Raw genomic sequence first — 23518 nt, forward strand, 5'->3', positions numbered from 1 at the left:
GCATTCAAGTATTTGTATGAATTTATGAATATTTATACACTCTTGGGGTTTTAATCTAATACCAATTTATCTTATTGCTCAAATTGTTTCTGTTTTGATCATTGGGAGATCGTTCAGTGGCTCCTGTGTCCCTTTGATGGACCCTATCATTGTGTCTCATTTGGGGCACTTGCTTCTTTTTATGACATGACCATGTTCTCAGGTTCATCTTACATCTTTTTTTAAAAAATTTTTTTGACATTTATTCATTTTTGAGAGACAGAGAGAGAGACAGAGCATGAGCAGGAAAGGGGCAGAGAGAGGGAGACACAGAATCTGAAGCAGGCTCCAGGCTCTGAGCTGTCAGCACAGAGCCCAACTCGGGGCTCGAACTCACGAACTGTGAGACCATGACCTGAGCCAAAGTCAGATGCTCAACCGACTGAGTCACCCAGGTGCCCCTCATCTTACATACTTCTTGCCCACGTCTTAGAATCAGCCATCACGCAGCCCATTTCTTCTTATTGGAGAACCATACTAGAAATAAAGGTCTGGGCTCTAGGCGTGCTTGTTACTATTGGGATGTCATTTCTTTTAGGTTCTCTTAGCTAACAGAGGAAAACATACATCTGTCTACTAATTCATGTGTCCTAGTTGAGCTATTCTAACAAGACACTATATAGTGGGTAACTTAAACAGAAAATATTTATTTCTCACAATTCTGGAGGCTGGACATCTAAGATCACATAGTAGAGAGCAAAGAGAGGAAGTAAGTTCCCTCATGTCGTTTCTTATAAGGTACTAATTCCATCACGACAAGTCCACCCTCACTACCTCATTCCCTCCCAAAGGCCCCATCTCCAAATACCATCATATTGAGGGCTAGAGTTTCAACATATGAATTTGGGAAGGGGAGACACAGACAGTCCACTGCACCATGTTTATACACGTATCTGTAAATATTTCTATCTTTAGCCATCTGTTATATGATGTATCATATCTGTCTTTGAAAAAAAATCACAAGAAGTGCCCCCCAAAAGCAAAAGAAACCCCATATTTCTACCCGTTTTAAAAACTTTCCTGTGGTTCACGGGCTGTTTTGAAATATGTTGTTTGATTTCCAAAAATTTTGAATTTTCCACCTATCACAATTCTGCTATTGTCTGACAACAGTATGATTTATATTATTTTAAATTTGTTGAGCTGTGTTGCCTAACACATGAAGCGACCAATATTGGCAAATATTCCACGCACATTGGAGAACAATGTATGTTCTGTTGTTGTTGGATGGAGAGGTCTATAAGTGTCAATTAGGTCAACTTGATTGATACTGCTGCTCAGGTCATCTATATCCTTTCTGCTTCTCTACCTGGGTGATATATATCAGCTGTCAAAGAGGGGTTGAGGTCTCCAAATATAATAGGATATTTGTCGATTTCTCCTTTTAGTTTTATCAGCCCTTTCCCTCATATATTTTGGACTAGCTACAAGTGGCCATTGAACGCTTGTAACATGGATAGTGACACTAAGAAAATGGGCTTTGAATCTTTTTTTCATTTTAAAGAACTTAAATTTTAATTGCCATACGTGTGTAGTAGCTATGATACTGTATAGAACAGGAATGGAATTGTTGGATCTCATGGACACACTATTAATTTTACTAGACTTTGAAACATTCTGGTTGGATATTCTAGGGGAATGGGTAACACTTGGATTGTCAGTGAGCCAACGAAGCAACACAAACTTTTATATATAAGCTTACATATGTAAAATATCATCACAAAAGCATAATGTACTCTGAATGATGCAATATAATTAACCTAACACTAGACCAATGAAATAGTATAATCTATAGTATTTTGTATGATTAAAAGTATTTTTTGCGTATATTTACTCTTTTCCTTGATGTATATCCCAATCGGAACTAAGCACAAGTGAGGCCATTTGAAAGATAAGGAAACTGATGTTTAGTCAGGAAAGAAACACATCCAAAGTCACAGAGTGTAAAAATGACGGACCAAAGACTTCATGCAAAGTGTTCACGACTGGTCCAGGAAAGTCTCCATTGACTTCACTGTGCTTCATCAAAGAAAGGTTAAACTTCAGAGCTTGAAGAAAGGAATGGAGCTTTATGTTCATACATTTGAGAGTTGGAGGAATTGAGATTTTTTTCTAACATGTAGTAATGAATGAATAAGGAAAATGAATTGTGATCTCAGAAAATAGATCCTGGCTGATGAAGAACACTGGGGTGGAGATAATATTATCCACTGATATTTTCTGTCCCTCTACATTTCCTGTCTCCCACACAGCACTGGGAAGGTCACCATTTAATGAGCTGTGGCCAGAATGACACATGCTTCTCCACCAAAGTATCTCATTGCCAGAGGTCCAACTTCTAACTTTTTTTTCCCTACCTCGGCAAAATAAAAAAAAACTTTTTGAGATATTATTCTATTTTGCAGAACCCATATCAGTGTGGGTCTAAACAGCCAACTAACAATGAACATGTAAAGTATGCAGTAAATGAACTTCTGATGTGTTAAGCCACCAATATTTCAAAGTTAAGTTTTGTTACAGAGCATACACCTAGCCTGTGATAACATCCAACCAAAAGAATAGTGACAACCAAATTCTTGATGCTATAGATGCTAGTTGCTGTCTTTATGACTTTGAACCACACAGTTGTATTCTCACACGTGTATATTTATGCCTCAGTGGTCACAGTATGATCTTCTTGCTATCACTGTGGATCCAAAATACAGAAGTATAGCTTCATATTTGTTTACTAGTATCTGTGGGATAACATGAAGGTGTTTCTTCTTTACATTCAAGTTCTTGATAGATTGAAGTTTGAGGCAACAAGTCTTGATAAGGACTTTCAGAAGGTGATTTCCAGCAAAAAAATACAGAAATCTGTAAAGAAGTCAAAGAATAATCCGTAAAATAACCTGTAAAGTCTGTAAAATAAGCCATAAAGAATAATATAATCTAAGTCCTCAATGATTTGTCTCCAAATATATGCTCTCTTACTCTAAAGATTAATTGTGTGGATTTGGGGCCAGAGGAACTTAATGGCTGCTCTCCAAAAAAGGTAGAGGGTGAGTTCAGTTTCAATCATGACTAAAACTACCCAATGATTCAACAAATGGTGTTGGGAAAACTGGACATCAACATGCAGAAGAATAAACCTGGACCACTTTCTTACACCACACACAAAAATAAATTCAAAATGGATAAAAGACCTAAATATGAGGCATGAAACCATAAAAATCCTGGAGAAGAACACAGGCAGTAACCTCTTTGACATCGTCTGTAGCAATTTGTTTCTAAATATTTCTCCTGAGGTGAGAGAAACAAAAGCAAAAATAAACTATTGGGACTTTACTAAAATAAAAAGCTTCTGAGTGAAGGAAACAATCAACAAAACTAAAAAGCAATCTATGGAATGGGAGAAGATATTTGCAAACTACATATCTGATAAAGAGTTAGTATCCAAAATCTATAAAGAATTTATCAAACTCAACACTCGAAAAATAAATAATCTAATTAAAAAATGGGAAGAAGTCTTGAATAGGCATTTTTCCAAAGAAGGTATCCAGATGGCCAACAGACACATGAAAAGATGCTCAGCATCACTGATCATCAGGGAAATGCAAATCAAAACTACAATGAGATATCACCTTACCCCAGTCAGAATGACTAAAATCAACAACACAAGAAACAACAGGTGTTGATGAGGATGGGGAGAAAGAGGAACCCTCCTGCACTGTTGGTGGAAATGCAAACTGGTGCAGTAACTCTGCAAAACAGTATGGAGTTTCCTCAAAAAGTTAAAAATAGAACTACCTTACAATCCAGCAGTTGCACTAGTAGGTATTTACTCACAGGATACAAAAATACGAATTCAAAGGGACACATGCATTCCAATGTTTATAACAGCACTATCTGCAATAGCTAAATTGTGGAAACAGTTCAAGTGTCCACCCACTGATGAATGGATAAAGGAGGTATGGTATATATACACAATGGAATATTACTCAGCCATAAAAAAGAATGGAATCTTGCCATTTGTAAAAACGTGGGTGGAGCTGGAGAGTATTTTGCTAAGTGAAATAAGTTAGTCTGAGAAAGACTAATACCATATGATTTCACTCACATGTGGAATTTAAGAAACAAAACAAATGAGCAAGGGAAAAAGAAAGAGAGGCAAACCAAGGAACAGACTCTTAACTATAGAGAACAAACTGAGGGTTACTAGAGGGAAGGTCGAAGGAGGATGGGTGGAATAGTTGATGGGGATTAAGGAATGTACTTGTCATGATGATCACTGAGTGTTGTATGTTAGCAATGAATCACTGTATATTTTAACCTGACGCTGATATTACACTGTATGTTAATGAACTATGATTTAAATGCAACTTGAAAAAAAACCGACCCAATGGTTAATTTTTTCCAGATATTAAGACAGGTGAGTATCAATCTACTTGGGTTACTAGTATTTAGTTTTGAGGAAGATAAAGGAAACTATAAACATATCCATTAAAATCATTCTTGAACAACAGAAATAGGGAGAGATAGTAGGGCCTTCTTTAATCATTTTGGTATGAAGAATGCCAACCCAGCTAATATTGGGACATTACATGTGATGCATTGCTGATGGGCTGGAAAATAATGAGTTGCTAATAGAACATAAGTTTTTGAGTGTCTGAACATGTTTTGTGTGATTACGCATAGAAAATTTTAAGTATTTTTGTATTTTGTATTTGTGATTTGATGTCTGTCTCTTATAATGAATGCTTATTTGATGAGAGAAAATAATATAAGGTTTTATAAATAAAGGATGGTTATTGTGTTTTCATAATTTTTAAATAATGCTTAACCCATAGAGCTGTTGCTGACATTTTCCTTCTTCTCTTAACAATATAACCTGTTTCTAAACTGGAAAATGGAGATAAAATTGGGACTATATTTCCTAGGCTCTCTTGCGGCTAAGTATGGGAAAATATTTATGTACTAGCGGACAAAATGTGAGAATAAGTAGTAAATCTCACTTTGGAGTTACACACTTAAGAAGAAGGGTATGTATTCTCATTTCCCTTTTCCTTTCTGCTGATTGGGATGTGGATGTCATAGCAGGAGGTCCTTCGTGGATCCAGAGGTGAAAGCCACATTTTGACAATAAAGAATCTACCTTTCCATCCCTGTTTTTGGTGAAACTATGTTGTCATAGAAGGCAAAAACCTGACTTACAGTAGCCAGAGAATATTTGACATATAAAAGCCATGTATACTAGTAGAGAGTAGATGCAAATACTGAGAAATATCTAAGAATACCTAAAAAGAGCATACTCTCCAATGTCTACTCTAGAGAGGGCCATTAAAATTAGCATACAAAGAGCCAGAAAGGAAAATGGATAAGTTAATACCTCCCTGAGAAGGGAACTATGACATAACTTAAGTATTTTATGGCTTTTGGGGGGCAGGGTGTCTCCATAATTCCTGCCTTAGAACATATTGTAATTGCCATAGATCAGTGATTTCACATTTCTCTTTTTATCTCCAGGTTGAAGTTTTATCATTATCTTTGGCCAAGTCCACATTTATATAATGTAAGTAGAAATAGGGCAAATAATCTTTCAGCCCTCACTGCAATGAACTACTTCTGTTTTTGTTGTAGAGAACTACAAAGATACAGTAACTCCAGAGCAACAAATGGTTTGGATTATTGTCCTTTGTGAGCTGGTGAGTTGTATTTTAGGTGTGGGGAAGAAGGTAGAATGTGTCTATTTGGTGCCTATAGAGAAGAATGTGATTGAGAATGTTCCTCATCTTCCTTTAAGAATAGAAATTCTGTATATTTGAGCTAGATTTGAGCCTAATGGAACTCTGTGGCCTCCATTACAGCTCAGTGTGGTCATGCAACACATGTTGTCCAGTGTAATGTGAGAGAAGATCCGCATTTTCCTTCAGATCCATGGCCTTACAAGAAAAAATATGTCTTCCCCTTCTCTGTGTCTTTTCTCATTGGGTGCTGCACAAGTATTCTGTGGTGGGCAGAATATTATGGTGTCATTTCCGTGATTGTGTTATATCATATGGCAGAAAAACAAAACAAAACAGAACGTTATCCGGATGAGCCTAATCTAAGTATAGGAGTCTTTTCAAGGCAGAGTGTTCTCTGGATGGTAGAAAAGGAAGTCAGAGTGATTTCAAAGCATTAGAACTGCTTGACAAAGAGGAAGCTCTCTGTTACTGAAATGGAGGGAACCTCTTGAACAGATCCAAGAGCAGCTTCTAGGAGCTGAGCATGAATGACTCCTGGCCAACAATCCCAGTTCCATAACACAGGCCACTGGATTCTGCCAACAACAGCAGAGAACTATCAGACCATCCCCAGACTTTCCAGGAGTCCAGGCATCCAGTACATGGACTTCAGCCTTATGAGATGACTGGATTCTGAGTAAAGAATCCACTCAGGTCCACTGGGACTTCTGATCTACCTTTGCCGTGCCCGTGGGTCCATCCCATCTATGGCCTTCCTTTCCTGACTGCCTGCCCTGAGGAATTCAGACTTGCTTACCAACCCTTAGACTCATGTAATCCAATTGCTTGTGATAATGTTATACGCTTGAAATGAGGGGGATTTCAATACCAGAAACCTTTCCATTTTCTGTCTGAATTAACCCTAATTGACACACAGTGTGGCAATAATTTCAACACACAAAAAAGAACCAGGTAATGAGGTTGAGAAAAGTATGCTACTAGCTCTGTTACCTACGTCTGTTACCTGTAATAATAAAACATAAAATTCTAACTATATCTGTGTTTCCAGTCAGCTGTATTGTCAACTTTATATACCTGCAATAATATATTTCATCTCTTTCAGGCTTTTAAATTAGTTATACCTTGATTTTATTATTTTTGGATGATATATACGTTGCACATTCATCACACTAAAGAGTGTACTTCATATAGTAAATTAATAGATGGATGGATGGATGGATGGATGGACAGATGTTTGAAGTCATGGATAGATACCCATGGGTGAGAGTTTCCGTATGGAATAGAGAATTGCACACTGTGTATTCCAAGTGTGCTCAACACACAGCTAGTAGCCTCCAGGTTGTCCACAGAATCACTTCTAGTTTATGCTTTTGTTCATTTTACCAACGGTGAAAAGAGTCATCGACCACATTGTTTAACGAAATAGTTGAAATCATCCTCTTTCTTCTAAGAATTGTACATACCCAGTGAATATTCCTGTCATCCACATTATAGATGAGCATGGAGAGAGGGAGTGAAATTAAAATTTGCAGACAAGTTAGGATCATCAGGACAATCACAAGTCCCTGTTAAAAGAAAATAAAATGTCATGCATTACCTTCCACTTTGATGATAGTTTAGAAAGTTTTATGTCAGAGCCCCACATCAGGCCGTCAAAAGGGGACACATCACATTATACAAAATGGTGCAATGAAGTTGGGTCTGAACCCAGAAATCTATGTGCTGTTACAGAAAAGCAAGAGTTAGAGATGATATTAAACATTCTTGAACATACTAATACAAGATGGGAAGTAAAACTTGATGACATTATAGAATTCACAATAACTACTCCACTTTTGATTTTAAAAAAAAATTTTTTTTTTCAACGTTTATTTATTTTTGGGACAGAGAGACAGAGCATGAACGGGGGAGGGGCAGAGAGAGAGGGAGACACAGAATCGGAAACAGGCTCCAGGCTCTGAGCCATCAGCCCAGAGCCCGACGCGGGGCTCGAACTCCCGGACGGCGAGATCGTGACCTGGCTGAAGTCGGACGCCCAACCAACTGCGCCACCCAGGCGCCCCCTCCACTTTTGATTTTTATTAAAATTATTATTATTATTGGTGGTAGGGTGGGTTATTAGTAATATTACTGTTGAAGTTATTGTTAGTCATGGAGATCAGAAATGTTGCCAACGCTTGCAAAGCTGACTTTTCTCAATAAACAGGGCAGAAATGGTAAGGGTTCAGATCTCCCCAGTGAAATACTAAAATTTCCCAGTTTTCCACTGGACTCAATTCTAATTAAAACCAGAATGTCTCCGGGGTGCCTGGGTGGCTCAGTTGGTTAGGTGACTGACTTTGGCTCAGGTCATGATCTCACAGTTTGTGAGTTCGAGCCCTGCGTTGGGCTCCGTGCTGACAGCTCAGAGCCTGGAGCCTACTTCGGATTCTGTGTCTCCCCCTCTCTCTACCCCTCCCCTGCTCATGCTTTGTGTCTCTCTGTCTCTCAATAAGAAATAAACATTAAAAAAAATTTAAAAAAAAACCCAGAATGTCTCCTAAATTTGGAACACGCTTTAGGGTAAAAATTAAATAACAGTTGTGAAAATTTTTGTCATTGTCCTCATAAGTAAAATGTGTCTTCCCACACTCCAATGTTCCTGGTTTCTTTTACTGGTTTCTTCCTGATTTCTTTCTCTCCTCTATTTCAGACCATTTGTCTGCATTTCTTTCACATGGCTTTATTGCAAAAAAAAAAAAAAAAAAAAAAAAAAAAGGATTACGCTCAAATAGTGGCAAGTCAGAATAAACATTCATTCTCCAGGTAGCTTTGGGTAATAACTTATTTTTACAATCCTAGCAGTGATGAATATTATAATAGGAAATAATTTTAAAAAATAAAGGATAAAGTAAAAATTTCCCCAACTATTTTTTCTAGTTTTTCCAGGAAAAAATAAAATTTAGACCACAGAATTGGGGCTCTCTGCCATTGAAAAGAAATAGTTCTTTTCTCTTTCTAATTGTTGCACCTGTAGAGAGGCATTTGGAAGGACTCTGGAAGCAAGAATTTTTGTCATGTTCTTGCAATATACCAATGATCAGGTCTCATTTTCATCATGCTCAGATAAGCATTCAGTCTTCTCCGAATTCAGGGGGATAATACTTACAATTGCAATTGATTTGATGCCCAAACACAGAGTTTCCTTCTTGCAATCATAGCGGAAATTTTTTGTTAAATTATATGACAGAATACAGATCCCAACAATCGAGACCAATGTACTAAGAGTGTTAGCACCTATATTCTTCCTCAGCTGGAAAAAAAAAAAAAAAGACGTAACTAGCTTATAAGTTAAGGACCAGGGGTTTCTAGACCCTACATGCTGGGGAGAGAATTCTGATTTCATTGACTTATCCATGAGATCTACAGGCATTCATCATCCTTATAGTGCCAATTTGGTTCAATGATAAATCACAATTGCGAGAAGAAGAGTTAGAGAAGATTGATCTTTCATGAACACATACCATGGATAGGATAAAAATATTATGTACATTTTTGTCAGCGTCTCTTGTTTTCTCCTCCTATTAGCTCCTCCCTCCTCCTTAGGCTTATGCTCAAGCCTAAGCCATGTTTTTCTCTTTATTTAACGTCAACCCACCCCATTACCATAACGAGGCTTGAATAGCTACATAAATCTTTACTCACTCTTCTTATAGTGACGAGATATGGGGATCAGAATTCTAAAATCCAGGGAGATCCAGCCTGTCTGTGTCTAGACATAAGATGGTCACGTGATTCATTGGGCCAAAGGGACAGTTACACGATGAAACGTACTACAAAATAATGAATCCCCCGGGTGATTGGGCTTCACGTGGGAAACTCAGAGTGTTATAAGTGCTCATTTTCTCCCTGAATGACGAAGGGGAAGGTTGTTAGCTTACCAGTGATTTTGTTTGCTTCTTGGCAGACACAACAGTCAGAGATCCAGACATGATAAACTGTTTAGAAGATAAGAAAGGTATCTACAGACCAGTGGCTTCTTCCAAGTCACCTTTCCACCCTGTTTCCAGATGCATATCTTTCTTCATATCTAATACCCCCACCCCCCACCTCCCACCTGCCAGGGCCATCCCTTCAGAACTCAGAGGAAAGCAGATGATTAAAGTGTGTGCACCATACAATTAAAGTACCATAGTTATAATTTATTCTTCTGACCAGTAAAATTCCTTTAGCTAAATCAGAGAAGTGGACATAAAAACCACAGGGCGAAACGACTTATTCCATGTGGAGAGAACAAAATAAATAAATATAACTCAAAGACACACTTTGGGGTGCAGAAAAGGGAACATGTGAACTCAAATTACATGGCACTTTTCTCAATGTATTTGGCCAAGAAGGGTGATGACTTAAGAAGAGTAACACCTGCTTACCCTTCCCACCCAGCAAATTCTCTAATCCAAATATTATTACATTTCAGAGATACTTCTCCCATGTGTCAAACCCAGGATTTTCTTCTCAGCCAAATGGCAAGATCGTTACTGAATAGCTTCAGGCTATACAGCAATGAATAGAACTTAAGGGTATTATTATATTAGAATATATATTAAAGTTCAGGTTGGGAGGGGCGCCTGGGTGGCTCAGTCAGTTAAGCATCGGGCTTCAGCTCTGGTCATGATCTCACAGTCAGGTCTTCAAGTTGGAGCCCACCCCCCCACCCCCCATCAGGCTCTGTGCTGACAGCTCAGAGCCTGGAGCCTGCTTCAGATTCTATGTCTCCTTCCCTCTCTGCCCCTCCCCTGCTCACACACTTTGTTTCTCTCTCTCTCTCTCTCTCTCTCTCAAAAATAAAAAAATGTAAAATAAAGTTCAGGTTGAAAGTTAAATCTTAACTGTCATTGCAAGTACTCTAGAATTGGCAAGATGTCACAAAAATTGTGTGTTGAGTTGATGAATGAATGAATAACGGATTAAATAATAATAATTTGAGATATAAGTGAGATACTCACAGACAATGCCCCCCATAAAGGGAAGCCTGTGTAAATTGAGAAGAAAACAGTTGGGTACATTTCAGAATCAAAAGCAAAAAATCCAATTATCCCATAAAAGATGCATTTCACACCAATCATAATCTGAGCCACCTGGGTAAGAGACAAAACAAACCAAATTACCAACCATTCAAATTAACAAAACAAAAACAATGTCTTAAAGACAATGGTGAGCATTTCTCAGGAGAGAGAGAAGCACTCGGTCCAAACACCATGGTCACCCATTTTCAAGGTTTGAATCCCTTGAATATTATGAAAAGATCTACTAAGAGTCAGTTCCTGGAGAGTCTGCTTTTTATTTTTTCCCAGAGGTCTGCCCATGGGGGTCAACCTTGCTCCAATAAGACATAGTCACTATTAGGCTCATCTAAGAGATTAGGACTTCTACAGTCTCCTCTTAATGCATCCCTCCCATCCTCCTACAAATGTGGTCCTTTGCTTTTAATTGAAGTGTCTTTCTTCCACACCACAGAATGGTTGCACAGATAATAACCTGATGCCTCTATGTCAGGATAATTAGCCAGAATAACCCTCTACCCTCAGGATATGCCCCAGCTTCTGGTTCAAAATTCTTTATAGCGTTTACTTACTTACCCCCAGAGCTTTTAGATTCCCCTTCAGGAATTTCTGCAGCTTGTCGAGTAAATGTTTCAGGGTATCAGGCTTTTCAGTCTTTCCTAATGGGGTACTTTGGTTTGGGTTTGGAGGAATGTCCACAGTCTTCCCATCAGAATCCGAAATTTTGCTCATTCTGTAATAGATGGCATCAGATATGCACCGTCATATGCCCCATACTGTTAATCTTATTATAATGGAAGTAGATACTGGGCTTCTTTTATCTGAAGTCTTTATCGTATGAAGGGAAGGCATTGGCCAAGTGATGCTTGTGTGTCCATGCTGCTGACTCTGATATCACTGATGTGGTCAGCATGGAGAGACATGACAGAGGTTGGGAAATACCAAATCCTATGTAACTGTAAGATAGCCTCCAAGATTTTTTTTTTCTTTTTAACATTGCATGTGGCCACAGACTTGTATAAAAGAACCCCCAATGGGAATGGTGATATATCTATTTAGCCTTATCCCTGGTGGAGTAAAAATCACCTGAGATTTAAACGCAAAGAGTTTTGAATGAAAGACATTTCCCTTTAATTGAATTAAATATATCATGTAACTTATCATCCAATCCAAGATAATCTTAGGAATGAAAGAGAATAGGAGTGGTATCCATAATTATAAGAGAGACCCGGGGATACACTATGTAAAAGCCACCTTAACTTTGATCACTGTGTGGCAATGAGAGGTGTATTTAGTTGAAACCCTAGGTTTGTCAACATAAAATATAATCATGCTTATGCTTCATAGGTGTGACACTGGAAATGATGTATCCAATTTTTTTAGTATCATCAGAGATGTAACATTGCATAAATTCTAGTATTATCTTCTCAAGAAGTTAGGGTGTGCTTTGGTACTCGTCAAAAACAATGATGGATTTCCATTGTAGAACAAACCCAAGAGGGGTTTCCTTCATAAACTAACTCATTTTGAACCTTTTTTTTTTTTTTTACCAAATATTCGCTTTTTATTTCTATATCATCATTTACTCTATCAATTTTAGGACTATTTTGTACCATTAAATTAAGTTGGGGAAATAGGGGCAGACTTTGTTCCTTATTACGTTGGTATTTGTGATGCTATCACTCTCCCTATTAGGTTTCAGTTTAGCTTTGCTTGCAATTTGTACAATTCCTTCTCACGTTTTCTCCTCCTATTATGCTAATGATATGGAATTAGACCCTTTATATAGCTATTTATGTTTAGATTTCCTGAATCAAAGTGGAAACATAGTTTCTGGCTCTTGAGATCCATGTTCAATGTCTTTAAAAAAAAAGAGTTATTGTATATCAGTTCCAACACTCTTTGAGTGTGTAAATTTCTTTGCAGTCTCCATGAAAAGATTAAGATATCATGACATGGAACTCCTATGGGACACTTAAGATTAATCATAAGTATTCAATGTTTCTATTCCCAATAGTTGCTTTTCATTAAAGAGCTGAAGCAAGGAATTTATTTTGTATGACCACACTGGAAGTGCAAACGAGAGAGATTTTTTTTTCTATTTCTTTGGTGGATGAATCTTGTTCATTAATATTTCATAAATAGAGAGGATCTCATCAATCAGTTATTCTATGTTTTTAAAATGTGACCCTTATACCTAAAGATGGTGAATAACTTGCCCAAATTCACAGACATATTTATAGATGTGGGACCAAAGAGCTATGGGTCTGATAAGTAAAGATCTGCTCTTTAGGCGAAGCCTGCCTCAAACTAACACATCCTTTTTTTAGCCTCCCGAAGCCCACACGTAACAGGTTTGAGTGTTTGAGGGAGCCATTGCTCCCAACGTAACTTTTTTGGGGGGGGAAACACACTATTGACCCCCCAAAGTATCCCCTATCACTCCTCACTGCAAATGTCACTATGTATTCATCCATTCACTCAACAAGTATGTATTTTTAGATTAAAAATGCTGACCATAATACCGGGCACATTTTTATTCACTAGTGCCTTTAATGATATTTTATTGCAGCTATGTGATTATCATCTGTAATATTCTATCAAATTGTAAGCCTGTAGTTGAACCTGTTAGTGCTCCTAGAAGCTACCATCCAAACGGTCAATATTTTGAGTAGGACTTTCACATTTACAGCCATCCTCTTTCTAACGAATGTTGCTCTCCACCTCTGTTGCCTACTTAGAGAATGACGTTGCAGTATTTCTTGGTTACTCGACAATACAAAAATTAGCCTTGTTTACCACAATGTCCTCACCTTAATTGACTTCAAAGCCCAATGACCCTTTATGAGTTAATATAGCTTCAGACCTACCTAATCCTCCTCGTCGTGTCTCTACCAGATTAGTTATAAAACTCTCATGATTCTAAGAATATTATTATGAACTTAGCTGACTCACCCATGTCCATTCTTGATGTTCTGAATTTCATTTGCAGATCGTAGACAGAAAAGTTTCTGCATCACAATTCTAACCAAATTATTCCCCTGTATCTTACACTGGGTCTTCTAGAAAATAGGGCTGGAGACAAACTTCCTTGGTAAGCTAAGCCTTACTATCTACCCGCTGATGGGTAAAGTTGTTTGCATAATCAGAAAGTCAGAAAACAGGAATGTAGACAAGATCAGATGTGTCTACGTCACTGAAACTTTCTGCATTATCTTTAAAAATTTCCTAAAATATATGACGTTGAATATCTACTAGTGGAAAGAAAGGAAAAACTGTCTCTGCCTTGAGCCCACATTCTGTTCAGTCTCTGTCAGGTTCCACGGCTTTCTCTCTCAGAACATAGACAAAAGTACTTTCTGGTGCTCTGGATAATGGGGGAAAAAAAAGTTCTACCTACCTAGTGTTGTTCCACCACGCAAATGTGGGAGCCTGTCGTCTTCTTAAGCTTATGTGTCTTGTATGTCTATCAAAGACTGTGCCAACATGTAGGGGAGAGAAATCTATGCTCAGATCTCTGTGTTTCCTCATTTGCTATATTTCCACACCTAGAACTCTAGATAAGCAGTTTTGATGTACATCAATAAAATCGATATAAATCATGTTTTGTTGCTCAAAATTAGAAGCATTATCACCGTGGGGTGCCTGGTGGCCCAGTCAATGAAGTGTCTGACTTTGGCTCTGGTCATGATCTCACAGTTCATGGGTTTGAGCCCCATGTCGGGCTCTGTGCTGACAGCTCAGAGCCTGGAGCCTGCTTCAGATTCTGTGTCTCCCTCTCTCTCCTTCCCTCCCCTACTTGAGTTCTGTCTCTCTCTCAAAAATAAATAAATTTTTTTACAAGCATTAGCACCGTAATCCTCAATACCAATTTATAGGTTTTTTTTTTTTGTGCTCACTTTCTTCGCATTTCTTTCCATTAATCTGACAAAGACTGTATTTTTTCTTTTAACTTACTAAATAAAATTCTTTCCTTTGGAGCAATTTCTAGGAAATTCACATTTTCAACAAACTTTTCTTGGTCTTTGTGTTAGCACCTTATTAACTCTAACTTCACTAAAATAAAATAAACATAAGCATAAGCAAAAACAAAAAATAATTATATTTCCAATGACACTTAAATTTATATCTAGCTAGCTATATCTATCTATCTATCTATCTACCTATCTATCATCTATTTCAATGGCCAGGCTCAAGTATACCAAGCAAAGTATTAATATGTAACTGTATTACAGTAACATTACAGTAAAAATCAACAAAAATTATTAAACTTTCTTCAGCTTGACCAAGGGAAAAAGAGAGAAGACAAAAATTATCAATGTAAGGAATAAAAGAAGGGACATCACTGCAGAATCCAGAGGTATTCAAAGGATAATAAAGAAATACTGTGAATAAATTTAGGAAGTAAATTTGATATCTTGAAGGAAATGGAATAATTACTTGAAAGACACAAATTATGAACATTGACTCAGGAATAGATGATCTCCTTAGTTTAATATCTATTAAACAATTGAGTGTATAGACAAAAACCATTACAACAACAACAATAACAAAACCAACTCCATCATATATCGCTAATTCTACCAAATATTTAAGGGAAAAAAAGTTGGACGTAATCCCTTCTATGTTATGAGGTCAACATTGTTCCAATACCATAACAAGACAAATATATAAGAACTATGTGGCAATAACTCTCAACATAGGTCCAGAAATCCACAGCAAAATGTTATCACATCAAATCCAAAAGTATATCAAAAGATACCACACCACAGCCAACAGAGTTTATTTCAGGAAGGCAACAGTGGTTTAACAAAAAAACCAATGCGTACAATTCATCATATTGACAGAATACATACAAAAACCCACGTGATCTTCTCAATATACAGGAAACGTGTCTGACGAAATTTATTTATTCATGATAAAGAAAAACCTCTCAAAAAACTAGGAAAAGATGTGGATTCCCATTATCTGGAAAAAGTCATATACAAAAACCTACAGTTACAACATACCCAGCAGTGAGATACTGACTACTTATTCCCCAATACTAGCGTATATGTGCTCACCACTCCTGTTCAACATCTACTGGAAGTCATAGCCAGGGTCATATGGCAAGAAAAGAAGGACCTAAAGTTCGGAAAGTAAGAAATATAAATGTCCCTATTGAAGGTATCGTTGTTTACGTAGAAAATCCTACAGAATCTTTTAAAAAAATCTAGAACTAGTAAATGAGTATAGCAGACTTTCCTTTCTGTGAAAAAGCATTAAAAGAAGAGATAAGGTTTGCTTTGGATGTTTTTTCTACATTTTTTTGTTTGTTTCCATAGACTTAGTCTAGTGTTTAAGACAGTGTTAAGTGCCAGTAATATATTGTAGTTGATGAAATGCTGTCAGACTGTGGCAACAGCTAAGCCAGAATCACACAGTGAGTTGCCAGTTTCTGATCTTATTATAGGCGGTACAGGCGGAATTGCATTAAGCCATCTGCTAGCACTTCCTTAAATTGTGATTAGCCATATATTAAGAGAGGCCACATGTGTCTTTTGACTATAGATTACAAACTGATAGTGTTCCAGGCCTTTCCAAAAAGTCAAAATGTGATGATCACTATTCCCTTGCCACACAGTGTGTGGGTTCCTTCAGGCTGAGTCAGGATCCACGACGCAAAGGAGAATAAGGACCTGCAGGGGCTCAATCACTGAAAAAGCAGAACCTGTGTGCATAAAGTGTGTGTATTTCCCTATTTTCAAACATCAGTCACACTTTACTCATTGGGTTGCTTTTATAGGACCCTGAAATGAAAAGGCCATCACTGACTTCATGATGTATAATCGTAATGGGACAGAGAACACCAAAATGGAAAATAAAGGAAAATTATGGCTACTTCAAGGTTAAAGGATAAAAGCAGGGTTTATTTTAATTCATTTATGTCATAGAAAATTGTACATTTTAGGGAAAGTGTCAGGAAGCACATGATCTACCTAGCTGGCCTATTGCACAGCTCCCAGTATAGCATTAGCATTATAGTCCAAAGTGAAGGGCTTCTCAGAAATTGTGGGGATCAGCTGTTCTGGCACACATCCTCCAAGGCCAGACCAGAATCCCCAAATACCTACAACCTTTCTGGTGTGTTCCTTTTCTTCCTACCGCCAACGGTATGAGACGATGCCAGTGCCAATGTGGAGGGATCACATACTTCATTGATCATGTCCAAATGGAATCATAATTGAGGATAGAGTAGGGGGCCCCAGCAGAGTCAACATCAGCAAATCTATGACCTTGGATCCCCCCCCCCCCCCCAGACACTTAAGACTCTATTTACTACATGATTACTGATTTACTTTTAATGATACAATTAGAGGAAGTCCAGGAATGGTTCAAAAGTTGGTATCTCCAACAACTAAGCATGTTGGAAAGCCACGTCATCATAATAATGATAAAGAGAGGCTACGGCAACTCCACAGTCATTGGAGGATAAATCGACAACCACCTGTGGAGGAAAAAAAACAACAACACAGTAGATGGCATTTCATGATATGATATGACATTTCACTTGCCCCTGGTCCTAGTTCTCCTAATGTGCAGACCTTCTTTGGGGCCACTCTTTTTGACATGAACGTCTACGTCCAGCCAAGCAACCTTCCACTAATGCCCGATCCAATCTTCTTCTTCTTCTTCTTCTTTTTTTTTTTTAAGTTTATTCATTTATCTTGAGAGAGAGAGAGAATGAAAATCCCAGGCAAGCTCTGCCCTGTCAGTATCCGTGTCGGGCCAATCTTAACGCTGGCTGCTGTTAGTGGCAAAACAGAGTGCGAGGGACTCCAAACATGAAAGAGGGGTTTAAGAGTTTTTTACGGTTTGAACGGTTCAGTAAAACTTAAAGAGGTAAATGTACAAATGGTGGAGAATACCCTAAAACACATTCTGAGTCCTCGGGATAACAGAAACTCACTGAGGTCACATCACAGCAGACAGCACTGCATCCAAATGCAGACAGCAACACCGAGACGATGAGTCCCAGGATTATGAGGATCAGTTTCATAATCATAATCCCCTGCAAATTAAAATCATGCAGAGAGACAAGATTAAAGGCCTGAGAAAGAGAGGGCCTGCCGTGGACCGTGCACACTCTCCTTCATAACCCAGGGTAGGAAAATATCCCAGTCTGGCCCCACCTTCAGATAAAATCTGGGCAGAGATACCCATAATGACTGTAATTTACAGACTCCCAAATTTGCAATTTCATTCCTTTATAATTTTCCCACAGATGAAGTGAGATCCCGTTATCCACTTTCTTCCTCGACATAACCCACCGATAGAAAGTCTGCTCATTTGCAAACCATGCTTTCTTGAGGTGTCTACAAATTGGAATGTTTTAAGATCCCTTTGTAGCTCATAGTGATTTTGATCATATGATCAGTAGATCAGTGTCGGTTTTGTTGAGCGTACTTTCTTGAAAGGATCCTGGACTTTGTCTGTCATTGTGCTGAATGGACTCTACAACTAGACTCCTCTTTACCTTGATGAAGACAGCAATCACAATCATTGACTGAATTCATTGGCACCCATTCTGGTTTTATCTAAAGTAAGGGTTTTACTTAGCTTCACCTGATGTACTTAGATCCTAACATCACCAATAATGTGTAGTACAGAGATATTTATTCACTCAGGGTCAAGGCCCTGACCATCTTTCTTCAGGTGATTTGTCAGTTTTAAGCTATGCCCTATTACCCACTTGTGTTTTTTGTTTTTGTTTTCAAATTTTTGTTAAGCTTATTTTATTATTTATTTTGAGAGAAAGAGCATGAGTTGGGGAGGGCCAGAGAGAGAGGGAGAGAGAGAGAGAATTCCAAGCAGGCTACACACTGTCAGTGAGGAGCCCAACGTGGGACTGGAACCCACGACCCATAGGATCATGACCTGAGCCAAAGTCAGACACTTCACTGGCTGAGCCACCCAGGTGCCACACGCCCCTCCCCCCCTTGCTCCCTTGGGATGAAAATGACATCTGCAAGGAATTTTATATATGTGGATAGATATCAGGAGATATTTTTTCCACTAGGTCTTTCAATACTTACAATTAAGAAATAACGAGCTAAAACTGTTTCTGATAAGTAGTGACTGGAGACTTCTGTTCTGATTGCAAGGATTATTAGCGACACTCCAGCCAATATGGCAGCCAGCGTGTTCGTTCCAAGGCTGCTACAGATCTGAAAGAGAATCAGAAACGGAGTCCCTGTTCTTACCCTCTTGACTCTGGCAAATGATTGTACATATGTATGCATTATATTTAAAATGTAAGTAAAATTGGAATTCATCAAAATTATGCCCAGGGTTGTTACCCACTATTGGATAATTTCTCATCTGAGCCAGACAGAGACAGCATGACCTATGGGGGAATAGGGAAGGAATCATTCTGGAATCTTAACTCAAGGCAAAGAAAAACCTGGGAATCTGAGACAGCTTGATCATTCTGGAAACAAAGGTTGATTTAACATTTTTTTAATGTTTATTTATTAATGAGAGAAAGAGAGCATAAGCAGAGAAGTGCTTATGGGGCAGAGAGAGTGGGAGGAGCAGAGAGAGAGAGAGACACAAAATCTCCCTGCAGCAGGCTCCAGGCTCTGTCTGAGCTGTCAGCACAGAGCCCAATCAATGCAGGGCTCAAAATCACAAACCTGAGATCATGACCTGAGCTGAAGTTGGATGCTTAACCAACTGACCTACCTAGGCATCCCAGGAAATGAGGGCTGATTTATGCTATGCCTCTTTTAATTTTCTGAAATTGTAGGTAAACGCACCATTTTTTTTGTTGTTTTCTTTCCAGACGCAATAGACATAGTTCCAGATAAAATTAACTGTACAAAGATAAAGTTCAATGAGTTAGTCTGTGAATGTATTCTCATTCTATAGTATTTTTTCCTAACACCAAATATTTCTCAATACTTTCCCCTAAATTTTGTGCTGATAGATAACTATTAAGGATTTTACGGAAGTTCTAAGTAATACAGAAATCAAAGTGATTCCAATTTACTTACAAAGATTGGTCCCAAAAGGAAAATGAAGGTATATACCGTGTTCTCTAGGAATAGATGTAGTTTGTGGAATGAAAGAAAGACCTTTACCATGATCCACAGGCAAATATTCATTAGGCCAATCATGATCTGGCTCACCTAGAAAGTGAGAAAGTACCTTCGAGTTAGGAGGAATTTGCTTTACTCTTTGAATTACTTGCCCCGCATTTGGAGGTTGTAAATGACTCAGGACTACTTTCATTTGGGGATTCCATGATCAGTACCTAAATTTACATTCAGTGTTCCCAAATATAAAACACTTTGGTGATTTGGCTAAATGGTATATGCGGTCCCTTATTTAAAAGTCCCATAGTCCTCTCGATATAGGAATCACTGTGACCACTCCACACTTTTAGGTAATCATGTGGCTTTGGCCCAGAGTGAATTTAGGAGAATGTGAGCCACCTCAGAATCCTTAGATGACCTTCACTGTACTTACCCCAAGAATAACTGGCTCCCCCTTTAGGAAATTCTGCAGATTGCTCTGTGCCTCCTGAGGGAGAGGCATTGGCCCCGACTGGCCCAGGTAGATGGCTGGATCTCTCCGTTGAAGATCCATAGTTGTGTCCCTTGGTACCGTTGTTCTTCACAACCCTGTTGCTCACCCCGCTGGGGGTGTTGAGTCACAACACAAGTGAAGCATGTGTTGGCCAGAAAGATCAGGTAAAAGGATTAGTCTCTTTGATTCCATGCGATAGTTAACGCACATAAATATTTTAAAGTAAAAGACAGGTATGGTGCTAAATGTAAGAAATTAGGACACTTGTAATTGTTTCAGTTCTCAAGGGTGGGAAATCTGACACTTATTAAGTATTTAATGATGTACCTCAGGCAGTTCAGATTGACATACTCTCTATTATATTGAGTTTCAGGAAGGCTGTGTAAGTAACGTACGCTTACATTATAGGAAGCTGAGAATCTTAGCTTGGGTGCATGTGTCTTATGGGTCCTCTGTCTTGAAACAAGGTTGGCCACCTCAGCCCTGAAGCTGAAAATACATACCGCCCACTAGTCCTGGTATTCCGACCCCATGGAGAGACGATATTTGTTACTTTGATTCCTTATTTTGCTGTGCAGAATTCTTTCATTTACACCTCTGTTCCTAGGTAGTATCTGACAGAGCTATTATTGCTTGGTCTCTGGGTTCAGGAAGTTCTTTCTGAAGTTTGAGAACACACGGCATTTGACTCAAGAAGCCACAATGCAGCATGCGTGTTCTTAGACTCCGAGCTGGCTTCCTCTTCCTACCTCCAAGTCGCCATACAAACTAGGCACAACTCACAGAAAGTCCGGAAGGGACCATATGGCTCTGCACTGGCATAGCCAGCTAGGTGGCTTGGAGCCGTGTCTGCCTAAGCCCAAATCCTCGCTTTTCCACTCGTGATCTGCTTACAGAAATGCTAAGCAAAAATGCTCACGTTCGGAAGGCTTTCCTTCTCTGACACCAAGAAATCTTTCTTTATTTGAACACAGGGACCATCCTGAGTATAAACAAAAAATAGTATCATCTTTGCTATCTTCATCATGACGGCAATGGATACTCTGTCTTGTGTACAGATCTTTTTGAAATGAGATCATGGGAATCTTGGTATATGGTCCATGCAGCCACAATTTCATGTCACCTCTAGAATTCACTATAAAAAATTTTAGCTGCATGGTATACAGGTGTGTTCAAACTTATCAGGAAAATATATTAAAACAGTAGTGATAAAACCGATATTTCTTCTACCTATCTTTATTAAGTTCTATAAAATCTGATGGTTCTTTTACAGAAATTAGTGCCTTTTATTCTTAGGAGATTGACCAAGAAAAAAAAAACACTATAAAGTTGGCTCTTGAATGGCACAGTTTTGAGCCACACAGATCCACTTAAATGTGGATTTTTACAGTACAGTACTGTAAGTGTATTTTCTATTCCTTATGATTTTCTTAGTAACATTTCCCTTAGTTTACTTTACTGTAAGAATGTAGTACATAGTACATGTAACATAAAATATATTTGTTAATTGACTGTTTATGTTATTGGTAAGGCTTCCATTCAACACTAGGCTATAAACAGTTGAGTTTGGGGAGATTTTCTACTATGGGGGGGCATCCTGAATAATTACTTTCAAATGGAAAATGGATGGGGAAAAGCCACGCACAAAGAAAACTAGTATTTAGGCATTAGATCTGCCTAAGGATCCAAGTGGAAATAGAAGTATTTGTGTTTAATGCAGACCAATAATCTTTTATATAGAATTGTTCCATGATATTCTGACTTTATTCCTACCCTTGTTTCAATGGGTGTTCAATGAACACCGTCTTCTCACACTGATCATCTCTGTTGTTATTACCAACAGAGTATCTATGTTAGGTATGGAAATAAATGTGTATTTTTTCTTACATCTTGGAACATTATAAATAGTATGGTACTGTCTTCACTAATTTGCTTTTTACAAAAGCTTTAATCCTGTTCCTTATTATTAATCATATCTGAAGCAAAAATATGTTTCTCTGAACAGACTGTGACTCACTGTTCATGATGGTAAAGTCAACATTTTTAAAAATATTTTTTCAATGATTCCTGATTTACAAAACAGTCTTTAGAACTGATTGCCCACTCAATGTCATATACTTCTTCTCAGCAAGAGTAAAGATTATAAGATCATTCCAGATCAAGAATATCTCCTTTTTGGATCAAAGTTCTTTTATTCAGAAAAAATATCAGAAGTAATCATTTGTTACAAAAAATTGGATAATGCAGCATGAAAAGAACTAGCGAGCTAGACTTGGGCAACACTGGAAAAGTACTCTGTGTTGCAAATTCTAGATAGAATATGATTTTTAGACCACTTGTTTTCTCTCTTTTGAAAATGATTACATGGCTGAGATAATTTCAAAGCACAATCTGAAAAGGTTCTATGGGTCTTTAAAATTATAACATTAAGGAACCCCCGGGTGGCTCAGTTAAGTGTCTGACTTCAGCTCAAGGTCACGATCTCATGGTTTGTGAGTTCGATTCCCACATCAGGCTCTGTGCTCTCAGCACAGAACCTGCTTTGGATCCTCTGTCCGCTCTCTCTCTGCCCCTCCCCCTCACATGCACTTGTGTTCTCTCTCTCAAAAATAAACATTAAAAAAATTAAAAATAAAATTGCACCATGAAGTTTGCTACTAGAAAAGCAAGCATTTTTTTTTATGGGAAAAAAATCCCCTTAGACATTTATGTCCTTCTCAGATAACTAGTGCCCCCTTACAGGCCAATGGAATAGCCACTAAATAAGAATAAAAGAAAAATACATACCTCTGTCCCCAAACTGCATTGCGTCTTAACTAGATATCCGTACAGGACCTGGAAACATCAGTCCAAAGAGTCAGTCTCAGAGTCTTTCCAAGGAAGTTCCCCAGAGCATCAAGCAGTATATGCTCTGTGTCCCTATCAGGGACTATAAGCTGTGGGAATTTGGTAGACGTAGGTTTTCCTCAACAAGACATAACTCCCTGTTGTATGAAGAGATAATGAAGCCTCACCCTAAAAGGCGTCTTTCTGTGCTGTATTTCTTGCAGATGGGTTTCTCTGATGGGGTAAATTGCATCATGTTGACAGAGATAATCCTTTATCTCTGCTGTTCAGATAGCCACAGTTTTGAGTGCCAAA

The 23518-nt window shown here is 38.2% G+C and overlaps 2 protein-coding genes across 4 annotated transcripts; both read right to left on the reverse strand.

Annotated features, from left to right (window-relative positions):
- Positions 1 to 1385: 1385 nt before the first annotated feature.
- On the reverse strand, positions 1386 to 13858 carry LOC125147054 (membrane-spanning 4-domains subfamily A member 3-like). Its single transcript, XM_047824014.1, has 7 exons — positions 13763 to 13858; positions 11384 to 11540; positions 10751 to 10882; positions 9686 to 9742; positions 8914 to 9057; positions 7229 to 7330; positions 1386 to 2895 (listed from the first exon to the last, which is right to left on the reverse strand). The coding sequence occupies exons 1-7, from the start codon at positions 13822 to 13824 to the stop codon at positions 2755 to 2757; spliced, it is 795 nt and encodes a 264-aa protein (XP_047679970.1). The 5' UTR covers positions 13825 to 13858; the 3' UTR covers positions 1386 to 2754.
- Positions 13859 to 16698: 2840 nt separating this feature from the next.
- Positions 16699 to 23504, reverse strand: LOC125147197 (membrane-spanning 4-domains subfamily A member 4D-like). Of its 3 annotated transcripts, none has more exons than XM_047824279.1 (7): positions 23165 to 23504; positions 20318 to 20487; positions 19843 to 19977; positions 19606 to 19662; positions 18883 to 19014; positions 17757 to 17858; positions 16699 to 17294 (listed from the first exon to the last, which is right to left on the reverse strand). In XM_047824279.1, exons 2-7 carry the CDS (start codon positions 20435 to 20437, stop codon positions 17205 to 17207), a joined length of 636 nt encoding a protein of 211 aa, XP_047680235.1. In that variant the 5' UTR covers positions 20438 to 20487; positions 23165 to 23504; the 3' UTR covers positions 16699 to 17204. The 3 variants fall into 3 exon arrangements, with proteins under 3 accessions (XP_047680235.1, XP_047680236.1, XP_047680237.1); XM_047824280.1 differs by having other exon boundaries at positions 20318 to 21359; XM_047824281.1 differs by lacking the exon at positions 23165 to 23504 and adding an exon at positions 20779 to 22901.
- Positions 23505 to 23518: the final 14 nt, after the last annotated feature.

Source organism: Prionailurus viverrinus, chromosome D1 (genome assembly GCF_022837055.1).
Source record: "Prionailurus viverrinus isolate Anna chromosome D1, UM_Priviv_1.0, whole genome shotgun sequence".
Taxonomy (NCBI): domain Eukaryota; kingdom Metazoa; phylum Chordata; class Mammalia; order Carnivora; family Felidae; genus Prionailurus; species Prionailurus viverrinus.